The sequence below is a fragment of the Pleurodeles waltl genome, chromosome 5, assembly GCF_031143425.1.
Source record: "Pleurodeles waltl isolate 20211129_DDA chromosome 5, aPleWal1.hap1.20221129, whole genome shotgun sequence".
In the NCBI taxonomy this organism is placed as follows: domain Eukaryota; kingdom Metazoa; phylum Chordata; class Amphibia; order Caudata; family Salamandridae; genus Pleurodeles; species Pleurodeles waltl.
In genome coordinates, this window is record NC_090444.1 from 734,559,382 (window position 1) to 734,576,660 (window position 17,279).

The window sequence follows — 17,279 nt, forward strand, 5'->3', positions numbered from 1 at the left end:
CATCCTGCGCCTCCCTACTTTCCCTGGAGTCATGGCGAATCTGATGAGGTATTACTATAATTCCTTACATGCCATGTGTTGGAGGGAAGATTATATGGACTACATCGACGTAACATCCGATGGATGCTGTTGCTACAGAATCGCACAACGCCCTTTTCCGACGTGCAGAGGTACTGCTGGAATAAATTTCTTGATCCAGTCTGGTGCCTGGGGAAGAAATCATAGGTAAGAAATCTGTGGCTAGCTACTGGCTCAACCAGATAATGCGTTACTGAAGGTTTGTTTCTCCTGTCTAAGGTGGCAGATATGATTTTGACTGCTCTCCAACCATCCACAAAGTCCACTTACTATGGTTGCTGGTTAAGATTAATTTCCTGGTGTGAGGACTTAAAGGCCAGCCCTCTTCAAGCCAAGATGGCTGGCATTCTTTTGTTTGCTTTGTCTCTATCCTGGCAAGGCTTTGTGTTGGGCACAGTTAAAGGTTATTTATCAAACTTTTGGGCTTTTCTTTGTTTGAAGATTTAGATTTTTTTTTTTATATTAACATTGCTTCCACACATTACATCTGTGAATTGCAGGCTTTCAGTTCAGCCATCCCGTACCATCTGTTTCCTCGATGCATTAGTAGTTTGGATTCCAGAATCTTTTTTTCTGCATGTGATGTTGCTTCTTTAATCCGGGGCTGTCTGTCACACTCCTAGCGTTTTTCTCTTAGACACATCTGAGAAAGCAGCTCGTAGTTTCTACATTGAAAGGACAGTGGAGCACTGGGTAGATGATCAAATCTTGGTGGATTCTCTTGTGCAAATAAAGGAAAGATAGTCCTGAAATCCAGCCTATTCAGGGGGATTGTCCCGCTTCCATTAAACTGTGCCATGCAGTGGGCAAAAAAGAGCCTTCTGATGGTCTTCAAAATAATTTGCCCAGGACAAAGGCTGTGACTATGACCCTGGCTAGAGGCACTCCGGTGTTAGACATCTGTCAAGCTGCTACTTGGGCCTCTGTCCAATCTTTATCCAGACACTACTGTACCAACCCCAGGTCCTCATGGTAACACCCATTTTACGAACTGGGTGGTGCATGACTTACTGATGTAAAGCCTACTCCTCAGGACCACCTGCGAGGATGTCCTGCTTTGGTGTCTATTCCTAACGTTGGAAATCTCCAGTTAAGAAGTATCCATCAGAAGACCAGGTTACTTACATTTGGTGAGCTGCTGTTGTAGTGGATACAGTATCTAACCACAGAGAGTTCACCTCACACCTTCCTCCCCATTCTGTGGAGAAGAATTTTTGAATTCTAAAAACTTCCCAAATTATGTTTGGTATACTGTCAGGTTTGTACTCTGTTATGACTTATCCACATCGAAGGAGTGATAAGAAAACTGACAGTGCACAGGGTGGCATTTAATGTATGGCTCCATGCTGTCACTGTTGGAGATGGTACAGTGTCAACATAGAGTTCAATGGCACCACCTGTCGGTGTGTGTCATCATTCTACCAGAAGAATTCAAGGTCCATTCTAGTACCTGGGGAATTCAGAAGTGGAGTAATCTGCAGTTAGAGTATCCACCAGGACGAGCGTTACTGAAGGTAAGTTACTTGTTTGGTCTGGAACAACACAATGTCCAGTGATAGAATGTACAGTTTACTTATCTTAAAAAAATACTGAACAGTAAGTATTTGATTGCTATTTTCTCAATATAAACCCAGTTAGGTGTTTCTACTGTAGTTGGATAATTTTTGTTTAAAAAATGCCCCCTTTTTACTTGAAGTTTCAAGGACCATCAACCCCAGTAGCCACTCCCCTGCCCACCCCTCCCTCCACACATACACACCCAATTAACACACCGAGTTTAATGATGAGATCTTGCGTTTTCAGTCAGTTAATTGTTAACATGAAATTTTAGCACATCTTCAAAGAGAATGTCTTTAAGTTCTTAGTAACCAACTTAAATATCTGACATAACTTCACTTGATCTAATGGCAACTTCTAGGGGCTTGTTCAGCGCTATATTGAATAGTACACGGCTAATGCACAATATTGTTTGGCACCTCCTTGCAAAATAAGAATTCTAGTTAACAATCCACTCATGTTTTACCAAGTTTTTGTTTCATATTATTAAAATTTGTAATGGTTAACCTATGCGATACCTTAATTTGGTGCGACCAAATTGTTATCAACTGCTTTTTCTGCATCCAAATTTAAAATAATATGATCAATAAGTTCTGATTTTGTGTACTGTATCAACTCCTGCATTTGCCTTATATTATAACTGCCAGAATGCGTTTTGATGGAAACTTCCTTGATCTTTATAAAATGCACAATCTTTAGTATATAGTACTGAATGCTTACAAAAGTTTGAGGCAATTATTTAGTGGAATGAGAAGAACACAGAATATATAAGTGCTGTTGATACCAATACGTATTTTTTTTTTGTTCCTTCTCCTGCATACAGGGGTGCATTTCAAACAGGCCAAGGACCGTTGGATGCTCAAGTAAAGCTTTTAGAATTTACGCTGGAGCAGAATTTTGAAGTTGTGTCCATAAGCACCATCTCTGCCGTGATAGAGTCCATCACATTTCTTGTGCATCATTATATTACATGTTCTGACAAAGTGGTTTCTCGCAGTGGATCAGATGGCTCAGTGGGTGCCAGAGCTTGTTTTGGAGGGCTTTTTGCCAATATAATTCGTCCTGGTGATGCAAAAGCAGTTTGCGGAGAAATGACACGGGATCAGCTAATGTTTGATTTATTAAAGCTGGTAAATATTTTAGTGCAGTTGCCACTCTCCAGCAACAGGGAATTCAGTGCACGAGTGCCAGTTGCAAGCAGCACAACAGACAGTGTTTCAGATGAGGAAAAGGTTTCGGGTAGCAAGGATGGAAGTAGCAGCATTTCAGCATCTCAAGGCGCATCTGTGTTTGTGGCAGACTTGGTTTTGGCCAACCAGCAAATAATGAGTCAGATTTTATCTGCACTCGGACAGTGTAAAAGCAGTGCTATGGCCATGATAATTGGTAAGTATTTTCTAATGTAAAAGTATGCTTGGCTTTCACACCATGTAAGGCAATATGTTATATTATGTGCATTCACAGGCCGTCTAGCACCCTCAGTACATTACTTTCCAAAACAAACTCAAAATACTAAGCATCTGTAATCAATCATTACATTTTCTTCCTTAGACCGTGTGACTTTTACAGTCTTCTATATTTTTTTTAGCTTACTTGGGTTCTCTGTAGAAAGGAGATTGAGCAGGGTCGCTATTTATACTCTCTCTCTTTGTCTTCATCTAGATGCCACTCTCCTTAGACCATTAGCAAGTTTTTCTTTAATCAATGTCCTCTTCAGGATTTTTTCAGAAGCTCCTGCACATTGCTCTTGCAATTGGAACTGATTTTGGTCACTAGTAGCTAGCTGCTACCCTCTTAGTTTGTACCGTCCCTGTTGCCAAGATTGTTTCTTCCGTATCCTTGTATAGACCTCTGCCTGTTTGCTTAGTGAGCTGCATAGATCCTCTATTTATTTTCCCTATTTTTACAACTCTCCCTCATTGACTGGTTAACACTGTCATAGACAGTTTAAGATTTCATGGCTTATCAATTTTCTGGTATTGGGGCCAAAAAATATGGATCAAGTGAGTATTCTAAATTATTGAACGGGGCATCTCATTTGATTGTTTTATATTGTAACATTGTGAACAGCAAAATTTTCCCTTGTAGCAGCTGATAAGAATCAAGAGTATTTCTTTGTCTCCCTTAAGTTTTCAGTGCTTAATTACAACAGTTTAGTGGTTTATTTAGCAAGACTGGTGAGTTAATGGTTCAGTTTTTCCAGACACCTGATAAAAGTTTGGGGGCAATCCAGGGATTAAGGTTTGAATTAGGCCGCATAGTGCATTGGCTATGTGGTTGTTTCATACGCCATTGCAGAGGAATTTACTAATAGTTCCATTGTAGGAGAATGTTCTAGTGGATATTTCTGATCTAGTGGATATTTCTAACTGTGAATTCCTCCCCTCAAAATACACCTTAGGAGTCAGACTGGATCTGGTAAGCTTTCACCTGCAAAGCTTCTGTGTGCTGGCAGGTGACATAGTGCTGCTCTGCATCGACTGTATACCACCTCAAAAGTGTCCGAGTCGAGCTCCACATAAGCTCCACCCTGCACACTGACATTAGTTGCTTTCTGTCCACGCCTTCTGACAAGGATCAGGTGGTCCGCTCCCAATTTAGTCAGCCTTCCGACAACCCCTTATACAGAAGACAATCTAGTGTGCTAGGGAACCATGTCCCTCCTAAGACTACAGGTTTAAAACAATGAGGACCCAACAAAAGTTGTGCAACAAATATGCCCTTGTGCACCCAAAGGCGATCTGGGACTGAGAAGCAAATGTGTACGTCTCCTAAATCAACAAGCTGTCTTTGGCATCGACTAAGTCTTCTCCTGCTTCAAGGCGAGGAAGCAGACTTGAACCCAAGGTCGCTTCCGCGACATGTCAGCTATGCATCAAGTAATAATCGAAGCCCAAACATAAACGCAAAAAAGCGAAATGGAACTTAATACCATCTTTCCACTCTATCCAAAGAGAAGGTGATAAGATGTCACTATGTTGATCGGTCTCCTTCCAGATCCCTGGTTGTTCAGCCAGTTCCACTGTTTTTGATGGTATGCTCCGAATTCCCAGGCCATAGGTGATGAAGCAGCAAATTGACTCTTTGAAGGGGGCCATGCTGCAGATAATTGGCACTCACAGGTTTGTCTTCTGTGCTTTCTGACCCCCCCCCTCCCATCCTTCCCCCTTTAACCCCTTATGGGTCCGTACTGGCTCAGGTAACAGACATTCACCCCAGCTCTATGTCCTGCACTTGTCCCTACCTCGTTGACACCAGTACAGATGCTGCCAGAGCTCGAGAAAGATCAGGCTGACTTCAGCAATATCCTGATCAGTGTTGCACAATGAAATTATTAAGGAGGAACCGATCAGCATACAGCCTTACTCTAATCCTATGCCAATTCCTTTCAGTGGCTTACTTCTATTTGGTGAAAAAAACAATTCTGCCTTGAAAAATGTTTTTTTTTTACTGTCTTGAACATTTCAGTGTATTGTACATGAACCTATCCCCCCATACACCCCATATAGCTCACTTGCCTAGTCACACATCATGACACATGACGTTTATATATTTCAGAAGTGCATGTATTGCTTTTTAAGTCATATACTTTCAAAGGAAGTGCAGCAGCACTCTCCCTGGGTTTTTTGACCCCTGACAAACCATTACCTCTCCAATATAGGAAACTCCAACGCTACCCTATGGGCTCTTGTATATGCAGTGTCAGCCACCTCAGCCACTGCTGCAATCACTGTTGTTACAACCACAGGCATACATGGACATTGGTAGTCCTGCTCCCCCAAGGCAGCAGCCCCAGGCGACATTATCTTACCATTAGAGGCACACATCCACCCAGTCGGAGGCAACATTAACCTTTCCTTCCAGGGTAACAGTCCGTCACATCTCACAGATGGCTCTTTCAACTCACTTATTGTGGCTATACCCTTCAATTTCTTGTTGCTCTAATGCTCCTCACTCCACCCCCCCCAAAAAGCAAATCTATGGGGAACACCTGTCGATTCTGTTGCAAGAAGTTTGATTTTCACTTTCCAAAAGAGCTATTGAGAGGGTTCCCGACTCGGAAATAGGGGATAATTGCTAATCTCATTATTTGCCAGTGCCAAAGAATAATGGCTGCCTTCGCCACTTTTCGACTTTCATTTTCTTAATGCCTTCCTGCAGAAGGACGAACTCAGAATGCTTACACTGGCCCAGATGCTCGCTGCCCTGGACCCAAGTGACCGAATGTTGTCCATAGACCTGCAGGATGGGTATTTTCATGTACACATCCTGCAGTCCCACAAACGTTACCTGCGGTTCAAGATAGGCCAGGACCATTTTTAGTTTGCAGTGCTCTCCTTCAGCTTCACCAGTGCCTCTTGGGTGTTAACAAAAGTGATAATGATTGTCTCTACCCATCTTTGGAGGTCAGGGATAACACTTTTCTCCTACCTCAACACTTGTTTGTGGAAGGCAGGCTCACCACCGTTTGCCGTAGATCATCTGCAGACAATGAGGTTCATGATCAGCGATCTGAAGTCACCCCTGAGTCCTTTGCAGTACCTTAGTTTTATTGAGGCTGTCCTAGATAAACTTCTGTTCAGGGGCTTCCATCCGTTCCAGCAAGTCGAGGGCATTCAATCGATGATCCAGATATTTCAGGCTTGGTCCTGGGTCTTGGAGAGAGTAACTCTGAGGCTTCTTGGACTTTTAGCCTCCCGCATCCTCCTTTTTGACTACACCAGGTGGCTTTTGGGCACTGCACTAAGATCACAATCCCAGTGGTTTCAGCACTGTTTTGCTTCACTAATGACTGAGCTAACCACTCATGCACTGACAAAATTCTCTGGAATGTGCTTCTTAGTCTAAAGAATACATTTATTATTTCACTTCGCAAGGTTCGTAATTAAGGTCAGCATCCTTGAAAGCACACGTTTAAAAATGGTCACAGCAATGAAATGAAAACATGTACCAATGATTCTCCACTGCAATATACACAACAAATAAAAAATTAAATATATATATATAGATATATGTTCGGTGGCATGTGTAGCTGCAGATACACATGCTGTGCATTATCCTGCCATCTAGTGTTGGGCTCGGAGTGTTACAAGTTGTTTTTCTTCGAAGAAGTCTTTTCGAGTCACGGGACCGAGTGACTCCTCCCTTTCGGCTCTATTGCGCATGGGCGTCGACTCCATCTTAGATTGTTTTCTTTCCGCCATCGGGTTAGGACGTGTTCCTCTTCGCTCCGTATTTCGAATTGGGAAAGTTAGCTAAAGTATTGAAAATTTGACGGTATTGTTATCGCTCGGTACCGGGTTAGTGTTAGTGTATCGGCACCGACATCAAGACCGCTTTGGCGGTCCTTCGGGGCTTCCACTCTTCACCGAGGCCTGGTCGGCCCGACCACACCCGTCGTCCCAGACTAATGGACTGGACCCCCTTCCGTTTCTGTCCTAAGTGTCACGCAAAGTATCCTTATACAGACCAGCACCGGGTCTGTAATCTGTGTTTGTCTCCCGAACACAGAGAGGATACTTGTGAAGCTTGCCGAGCGTTTCGATCGAAGAAGACCTTGAGAGATCGACGCGCAAGAAGACTGCAAATGGTGTAGAAACCGAAAGAACAGCTCGACGTCGAAGAGGAGGAAAGTATCTCCAGCCAAGAGACGGACTTGGATGAATCTGAAAGTGAATGACCCTCGACGGTGCAGCGAACTGTGAGTAAACCTGCCCCGTCCCAAACTCAGGGTCACACCAAAACACTTAAGGCCATGGGGATGCCACCGCCAGCAGGCCATGGCTCAACCCACCGAAAGGAAGGTGACCAAACATCGGCACCGAAAAAGGCCAAGGAGTTGCCGAAGACTTTCTACTCCGGTCGAGAATCCAGCACCGAACGATTTCGACACCGAGTGATCAAATCGACCAAACCCCAAAAAATCTCCTCGGAACCAAAAAAGACTATAACAGCAGAAGCTTCGGTACCGAAAAAAGTGGCCACTGAGCCGAAAAGAAGCTCTTATACAGAAGAGCAAGGACTTAACATGCAACTCAAGGAAAGACATTGATTTGAGCAAGAGTTAGGTATGGAAGAACCTGACCATACACAATGGAAGTTACATATCCAAAAAGAGACTGGCAAGATTCAGACTTTACCTCCACTCAAATCGAAAAGGAAGCTTGCATTTCAGGAAACAGAAATGTCAACAGTGGGAACACCTATAATGCAGTCACCCACTCACACTGGGATGACCCAGGATGATGCTGATGCATGCGATTTATATGATCCACCAGTATCTGATAACAGCCCAGAATGTTATCCAACCAAACCATCACCACCAGAAGACAGTACTGCATATACGCAGGTATTATCCAGGGCAGCTACGTTCCACAACGTAGCAATGCACACAGAGCCAGTGGAGGATGACTTCCTTTTTAACACTCTGGAATCCACCCACACATCCTATCAAAGCCTGCCAATGCTCCCGGGCATGCTCAAGCACGCGCAACAGGTCTTCCTGGAGCCTGTAAAGGGAAGAGCTATCATGCCTAGAGTTGAAAAGAAGTACAAACCACCGCCAACAGATCCAGTGTTCATAACACAGCAGCTCACACCGGATTCAGTGGTTGTAGGGGCAGCAAGAAAAAGAGCAAACTCTCAATCATCAGGAGATGCCCCACCACCTGACAAAGAAAGTTGGAAATTCGACGCTGCAGGCAAGCGAGTGGCATCACAAGCAGCCAATCAATGGCGAATTCACAAGCTCTACTTGCACGCTACGACAGGGCACACTGGGACGAGATGCAAGACATCATACCGCACTTGCCCAAGGAACACCAAAAACGTGCCCAGCAAGTAGTTGAAGAGGGTAGGCCATATTTAACAACCAGATAAGGTCCGCACTAGACTCTGCAGATACGGCAGCATGGACTGTCAACACGACTGTAACCATTCGCAGGCATGCATGGCTGCGGAGTTCTGGATTTAAGCCAGAGATTCAACAAGCAGTGTTAAATATGCCGTTTAATCAACAACAGTTGTTTGGGCCGGAAGTCGATACTGCCATTGAAAAAATGAAAAAGGACATGGACACGGCCAAAGCCATGGGCGCGCTCTATTCCCCACAAGTCAGAGGCACCTTTAGGAAACCACAATTTAGAGAGGGGTTTCGTCAACAAACACCTGAACCTTCCACCTCCCAAACCAGACCCACCTATCCATCACAATACCGGGGGGGGGGGGGGGAGGGGGGGTTCATATAGAGGGCAATTCCCAAGAGGCAGGGGAAAATTCCAAGCCCTAGCAAACAGTGACTTTAATGTCACAACACCCCAACACTTAACACCAGTGGGGGGGGGGAGGGGGGTGCTATCCACATACTACCAAAACTGGACACATATTACAACAGACACATGGTTCCTAGCAATTATCCAACATGGTTATTGCATAGAATTCACAGCATTCCTTCCAGATGTTCCACCAAAAACGCACAGACTGTCTCAACAACACATAGAGACCTATTACATATAGAGGTCCAAGCACTGTTACAAAAACAAACAATAGAACTCGTACCCAATCACCAAAAAGGAACAGGCGTCTACTCACTATATTTCCTCATTCCAAAAAAGGACAAAACGTTAAGACCTATCTTAGATCTCAGAACACTGAATCTCTTCATCAAATCAGATCATTTCCACATGGTAACACTTCAAGATGTAGTTCCCTTACTAAAAAAGGAGGAATACATGACAACATTAGATCTCAAGGATGCATATTTCCACATATCCATCCATCCTTCTCAAAGAAAATACCTAAGGTTTGTAATGCAAGGCAAACACTATCAATTCAAAGTGCTACCATTCGGAATAACAACAGCCCCCAGAGTATTCACGAAATGCTTAGCAGTAGTAGCCGCTCGCATAAGGAGACAGTACATGCACGTATTCCCATATTTTGACGACTGGCTAATAAAAGCCAACACTCAACAACAATGTCAATTTCACACGCAATACGTCATAGAAACTCTACACAAACTAGGGTTCTCTATAAATTACCAAAAATCACATCTGCAACCATCCCAAATACAACAATACCTGGGAGCAACACTCAAAACACAAAAGGCAATTGCCACTCCAAGTCCACAAAGAGTCCAATCGTTCCAAAATGTAAGATCAAGCATACAACCAAAACAACACTACACGGTAAAGTTTGTAATGAAACTACTAGGCACGATGTCCTCATACATAGCCATTGTCCCAAATGCAAGATTACACATGCAGCCCTAACAACAGTGCCTAGCAAAACAATGGACACAAGCACAGGGTCAACTTCAAAATCTAGTGTTGATAGACCGCCAAACACACTCTTCGCTTCAATGGTGGAACCCTATAAATTTAAACAAAGGGCGTCCATTCCAAGACCCAGTGCCTCAAGTCATTATCACAACATGCTTCCATGATTGGGTGGGGAGCACACCTCAACAATCACAGCATACAGGGTCAATGGGACAATCAACAAAAACTACTTCACATAAATCACTTAGAACTGCTAGCGGTATTTCTAGCATTAAAAGCGTTTCAACCACTAATAACCCACAAACACATTCTTGTCAAGACAGACAACATGACAACAATGTACTATCTCAACAAACAAGGGGGGGGGGACACTCGTCACAACTGTGTCTCTTAGCACAAAGGATTTGGCATTGGGCAATTCACAACCACATTCGCCTAATACAATACATACCAGGCATTCAGAATCAGTTAGCCGACAATCTCAGTCGAGATCACCAGCAAACTCACGAATGGGAAATACATCCCCAGATCCTACAGGATCACTTCCACCGCTGGAGAACATCAAACATAGACCTATTTGCAACAAAAGAAAACGCAAAATGCCAAAACTTCGCATCCAGGTACCCACACCCTCAGTTCAAGGGCAATGCTCTATGGATCAGTTGGTCAGGGATATTTGCTTACGCTTTTCCCCCTCTCCCGCTCATTCCTTATCTGGTCAACAAACTGAGTCAAAACAAACTCAAACTAATACTCATAGCACCAACCTGGGCTCGCCAACCGTGGTACACAACACTGTTGGACTTATCAGTAGTACCCCACATTAAACTACCAAACAGACCAGATCTGTTAATACCACACAAACAGCAGATCAGACACCCGAATCCAGCATCGCTCAATCTAGCAATCTGGCTCCTGAAGTCTTAGAATTCGGACATTTAAATCTTACACAAGAGTGTATGGAGGTCATTAAACAAGCGAGAAAACCTACAACAAGACATTGTTACGCAAACAAATGGAAAAGATTTGTTTGCTACTGCCACACTAATCAAATTCAACCACTACATGCCTCCACAAAGGACATTGTAAGCTATTTATTACACTTACAAAAGTCTAATCTAGCATTCTCTTCCATTAAAATCCATCTCACTGCAATATCTGCCTATCTGCAGATTACACACACAACATAACTTTTTAGAATCCCAGTCATTAAAGCATTTATGGAGGGACTAAAAAGAATCATACCCCCAAGGACACCACCAGTACCTTCGTGGAACCTTAATATTGTATTAACACGACTCATGGGCCCACCATTCGAACCCATGCATTCTTGTCAAATCCAATATCTGACTTGGAAAGTAGCCTTTCTAATAGCTATCACATCAGTTAGAAGAGTGAGTGAAATACAAGCATTGACTATTCAAGAACCCTTTATACAAATACATAAACATAAAGTGGTTCTCCATACAAATCCATAATTCTTACCTAAGGTCATATCACCATTCCACCTAAACCAATCAGTGGAACTCCCAGTCTTCTTTCCACAACCAGACTCAGTAGCTGTAAGGGCCTTGCATACATTAGACATAAAAAGAGCACTAATGTATTACATTGACAGAACAAAACAATTTTGTAAAACAAAACAATTGTTTGTAGCTTTCCAAAAACCTCATGCAGGTAACCCTATATCCAAACACGGCATTGCCAGATGGATTGTTAAATGCATTCAAACTTGCTACCTTAAAGCAAAAAGAGAATTACCTATTACACCAAGAGCACATTCCACTAGAAAGAAGGGTGCCACAATGGCTTTTCTTGGGAATATACCAATACCAATGACAGAAATTTGTAAGGCAGCCACCTGGTCTACGCCTCATACATTTACTAAGCATTACTGTGTAGACGTGTTAGCAACACAACAAGCCACAGTAGGACAGGCTGGATTAAGAACATTATTTCAGACAACTTCAACTCCTACATGCTAAGCCACTGCTTTTTGGGGAGATTACTGCTTTGTAGTCTATGCACAGCATGTGTATCTGCAGCTATACATGCCACTGAACGGAAAATGTCACTAACCCAGTGTACATCTGTTCGTGGCATGAGGCGCTGCAGATTCACATGCGCCCTCCCACCTCCCCGGTAGCCTGTAGCCGTTTTTAGTTGCATGAAAATTATAAATATGTAAATAAATATTACTTTAATAGACATTAGGTACATACATTACTACTTCATTGCATGGGCACCTCTAGTATACTCACAACTCCTACCTCACCCTCTGCGGGGAAAGCAATCTAAGATGGAGTCGACGCCCATGCGCAATGGAGCCGAAAGGGAGGAGTCACTCGGTCCCGTGACTCGAAAAGACTTCTTCGAAGAAAAACAACTTGTAACACTCTGAGCCCAACACTAGATGGCAGGATAATGCACAGCATGTGAATCTGCAGCGTCTCATGCCACGAACAGATGTACACTGGGTAAGTGACATTTTCCATATATATATATATTATATATGTGTGTGTATATATATATAATAATATTTCAGTACAAATCAGATAACAAGAGTTAAAAAGTAGGCATCACAATGAGGCACGGGCACAAATACATCATCTCCATTCTATTAGCATCATATCGCCAGATCCCAGAATCGATTGAGGAGAGAGATAGACCAATTATCCTCACGGGATGGATTACACACCCCAGCGTCCTGGGCATGTCTGAGATGCGAATTACTCTGGGTGCCCGGTCCATCTGGTCTCGCCCTCTTATACTTTGAACAAACAAGAGAAGAAAATTCTAGAATCTCCCTCTCACTGCAGAAGTTTATTATAAAAAAAAAATGCTGAATACTTTAGGCCAGCTTTGAAAAGAACACGTCGGGACTTGGCCACAATCCCAAGGCGCCCCTGCAAAACAATGCCATTCCCTGCCGTCTTAGTACATTATCAGCCTAAGCCCTTGGTGGGAAAGAACACGAAAAATAAAAACATGAGCACATTGTACAAGGTGGAAAATTACTTACAGCTTTTCATGTGGCGGTGGCTAATGCTAAAATAGTCAATAGGCAAAACGAAGCTGGTGGTCACTACTGTGACGATGTGCTGCTAGGCTAAGTGCAATGTAGAGTCAGTGGTCAAAACACCAAAATCATTACAAGCACCAAAGAAATCTCTCTTAAGCCTTTCAGATTTTGAAAGAGAGGGTGTAAAGTTGTGACTACTCGACTACCCCAGTTGGACTGAGGGTTGAACCCTCTCCCCTCCCCAACCAGAGCTATTGCTGCTAATGGACATGTTTGTTCTGGATTTGGGAGGTTATTTGAAAAAACTGGAGAGCAGGGGTCTCTGGTCTCTGATGGAAGCGCAAGGCCGTCTCAACTTGCAGAAGTCACGGTCCATTTGCTTGGCCTTGAAGGCCTTCCTGCCATACTTCAAAGGGGAGTTATTAGAACAGGACACTGGAGCACACTGAGTGATTGACAAATTAAGTCCAGACAATCATTTAATTCAAGTTTGGTAGAAGTGCAGATTTATTCCACTGATGATAGAGTTAACAATGTCCACAGCAATGCAGCAGCTGACACGTGTTTTGTTCTCTGGACTCAAGGAAGATATGAATAGTGTTGCTGTCAAAATGTCAGAAATGGGTCCAAAAGTTGTTGCAGAAAAGGCTATGAACCTATGTTGGCAGACTTCCTAGTCAGCGAAAATCTGTAGGTCTTGAGCATAAGCACAGAGTTAAATCAATATAAAGGAACCATGATGAGCCTCATAACCATATAGTAGCAAAGCTTTAGTCATTCAAATGGAAGATGGTGCAGTTTCTCATGGATTACACTACACCACTCCTATGTGTTATTACAACAAACAGGCCAGAGTGAGGTCCTGGGCCATTGTGTTGGTTGTAGCTGCAGGGCATCTCCTGGTTGTGAACCAAGTGACAGGGTCTTTGCATGTCAGAGTGGCTGAGCTCAGCAGACAGCATCTGTCCAACAGCAAATGGTGACTATAGCCCGAGGTGTTGCAGGACATATTCCAGCAGTGCTGAGAATGCTGGCTATATTTTTTTGCCACTGTTGAGAAATATGCAGTGTGAAAGATTTTGCACGTTGGAGTTTCCGTGAGAAAACTCGCTAAGAGATGCTTTCTGGCTGGAACGGAACTCTGAACTCCTTTGTACCTCTGCTTTTGTGGTCTGATCTCTGAAATAGATGATGAACGCCCAAATTCACTCTAAATGGCTTCACATTGGACCAGGTCCGTGTAGTACCTTAAGTTTCCACGCATAGGAACCTGTCCGCCGAGCAGGTTGCCACTTCAAGAGGACCACCCGCTTAGCAACAGGGCAGGGTCCTCCACCCAAATATACACTGTAGGAAAGTCACTCTTTTTAGGCATGGTTCCCCCACATTTTGCCTGTTGTCAGTGTGTTTAGACTAATTTCATTGAGATCCTGCTAACCAGGACCCCAGCGATTGTGCTCTCTCCCTCTAAATTTGGTTGCCTAGGACTTTGTACATCCCACAATTGGCAGATTGGTTCCCCCTTATAAGTCCCTTGTATATGGTACTTAGGTACCCAGGGCATTGGAACACCAAGGGTCCCCCGGGTGCTGCAGCATTTATTGTTCCACCCATGGTAGCCCATGCAAAATATGTCTGCAGGCCTGCCATTGCCACCTGCGTGAAAAGATGCATGCACCCTTTCACCACAGGTCACTGTAAGTCACCCCTATGGTAGGCCCTCCTAGCCCAGAGGGCAGGGTGCAGGTTCCTGTGCATGTGGACATGAGCAGAGGTGCCTCTACGAACTCTAATTCAAATGCACTGGACTTCGTAAGTGCGGGTAAGCCATTTTACCCGTGTACTGGTCACAGGTCCAGCTAATTAATGGTAACTCCGAACTTGGACCTGTTTGGTATCAAACTTATAGGAATCATACCCAAATTCTAGTACCAGTATTGGTTCTATGATTCCATGCACTCTGGGGGCTCCTTAGTCGGCCCCTCAGTATTGCTCCTTCTAGTCTTCCAGGGTTTTGCAGGCAGCCCGCCCTGCTGCACCCCTTCAGACAGGGTTCTGCGCTCCTGCTGCTTGACCAGCTCAGACAGGGGAAGGCAGAACAAAGGAGTTCCTGTGGAAGAGAGGCACAACAAACTCTCCCTTGGTAATAGGTATTACAAGGCTGGGGAGGGGTAGCCACCCCAAGCCACCTGTTTGCTTTGAAGGGCACATTTGGTGCCCTCCTTGCATAAACTGGTTTGCACCAGTCCATGGACCCCCGGTACCTGCTCTGGCCCGAAACTGGACAATGAAGATGGAAATGACCACTCCCCTATACATCACCACCCCCAGGGGTGGTGCCCAGAGCTCCTCCAGGTGACCACTTGGTTTTGCCATCTTGAAAACAAGATGTGCCGAGGCCCTGGGAGCATCTAAGTGGCCAGTTTAGGCAGGTGATGTCACTGACCCCCTCCCCCCCCTCCCTGTTATATTGATCACCCCCCTTGCAGGTAGGTCCCCCAGATTCGGCATACAAGACTCCACCAGAATTCCACTCCATCGTCTACTTCTTCTCCTGGTCACCGGAACCGCAACTGGACCTTTCAGGATTCGACGATTGCAACTTCTGAGACGACCTCACCTTGCAAAATTGTTTCCTTCCAGCAACTGTAACATTTTCACGGCTGTGCATCCTCTGAGGTTGGCAAGACTTCATCTGCACCAAGAAGCAAGAAGGAATCTCTCCCTGCATCTGCAGGCACCCACAGCAACGACGTCTGGCTGCGGGATCTGATTTCCGCTGGATCTGCATGGATCCTGCAATACATGTGGGGCTCTGGAGTTGTCCCTTTGGTCCTCTCTGTCCATTTTGGGAGACCGTGAGTGCTTGCCTCTCCCTGCAGAACAGTACCCCTGTGCACTGCTACTCTTGCAGCAACCAAGACTTGTCTCCTGCTCCAAGGGATCTTGAGGCTCCCAGTAGCCCCGGCCTCCAGCACTTCATCCTTGCAAGGACAGTCTCCTCTCTGCTGCTTCAGCGACATGGGACTTCTCTCTTGGAGTGCTGATTCGGCCTCACTGCAGATTACTGTGCCTGCTGCCAGTGGGTTGCCTGTGGGGGTTGCAACTGCTTCTCCTGGCTCTCCCGACTGCTGAGGGTCAGCCCGGACTCCCCTCCAAGGGCCGAGTCTCTTGGACCTTGCTGGTCCTCTTTAGCTTTGCAACTCTTCTTTTACCTTCTCTCACATTTGCTACGGCTTGTTGGTGGTTCTCCTAACCACTGACCATCTGAGACCCGGTGGCTAACGTGGGACATCATGTACACTGCTCAAAGGACTTCACTGCAGCTCCTGGGCTCCACAGCTGATTTTCTCCTGTCCCCGTTGATCCGGATCTTCATCCACAGAAAGGTGGGTAGTGGCTCCTGCCCCGTCTGGACACTCCATTGTGGACTGGACACTGTCCCCTTCTTTTGGAGGTCTTCTTCTTCCAAAATCCACCTGTGGGTTCCTCTGGTCTGGTCCTGCTCTTGAACACTTAATTTTCTAAGTCCTCTTGTTAGTCCTTTGGAAGACTACATGTAGGAAGTTGGCTCTGTATATACTATCTCAAAGTAAGAGATAGTGTGCACAGAGTCCAAGGGTTCCCCTTAGAGGTAAGATAGTGGCAAAATTAGATAATTCTAATGCTCTATTTTATGGTAGTGTGGTCGAGCAGTAGGCTTATCAGAGGGTAGTGTTAAGCATTTGTTGTACACACACAGGCAATAAATGAGGAACACACACTCAAAGACTTAACTCCAGGCCCATAGGTTTGTATATAGAAACATATATTTTCTTAATTTATTTTTAGGACCACAAGTTCAAGATTTTTAAGTAAATACATAAAATGCAATTTACTCCACATAGGTAAGTTAGGAACTTTGAATTAGAGCAATAACATACACAGGTTTAGTTAAAATGGCAAAAAGCTATTTTAAAAGTGGACACAGTGCAAAAATCAACAGTTCCCTGGGGGATTTTAGTGATGGTTAGTTTGTCAGGTAAGTCAGGCACTTACAAGTTCAAGTTCCTGGGCATAGGCAGCCCACCGTTGGGGGTTCAAGGCAACCCCAAAGTTACCGCACCAGCAGCACAGGGCCGGTCAGGTGCAGAGGTCAAAGGAGGGCTCAAAACACATAGGCACCTATGAAGACCAGGCGTGCTCCGGTTCCAGTCTGCCAACAGGTAAGTACCTGCATCTTCGGAGGGCAGACCAGGGGGGTTTTGTAGAGCACTGGAGGGGGACACAAGTAGGCACACAAAACACACCCTCAGCGGCACAGGGGCGGCCGGTGCAATGTGCAAAGCAGGTGTCGGGATTTG

The 17,279-nt window shown here is 44.7% G+C and overlaps 1 protein-coding gene across 4 annotated transcripts in view; it reads left to right on the top strand.

Annotated features, from left to right (window-relative positions):
• BIRC6 (baculoviral IAP repeat containing 6) overlaps positions 1 to 17,279 on the top strand; it is a 1,722,273-nt gene that overhangs the window by 1,141,724 nt on the left and 563,270 nt on the right. For all 4 annotated transcript variants that reach the window (XM_069234691.1, XM_069234693.1, XM_069234692.1 and 1 more), the window contains one exon: positions 2,459 to 3,021. In XM_069234691.1, the coding sequence (XP_069090792.1) occupies positions 2,459 to 3,021 (563 nt within the window). The remainder of the gene's footprint in view (positions 1 to 2,458; positions 3,022 to 17,279) is intronic.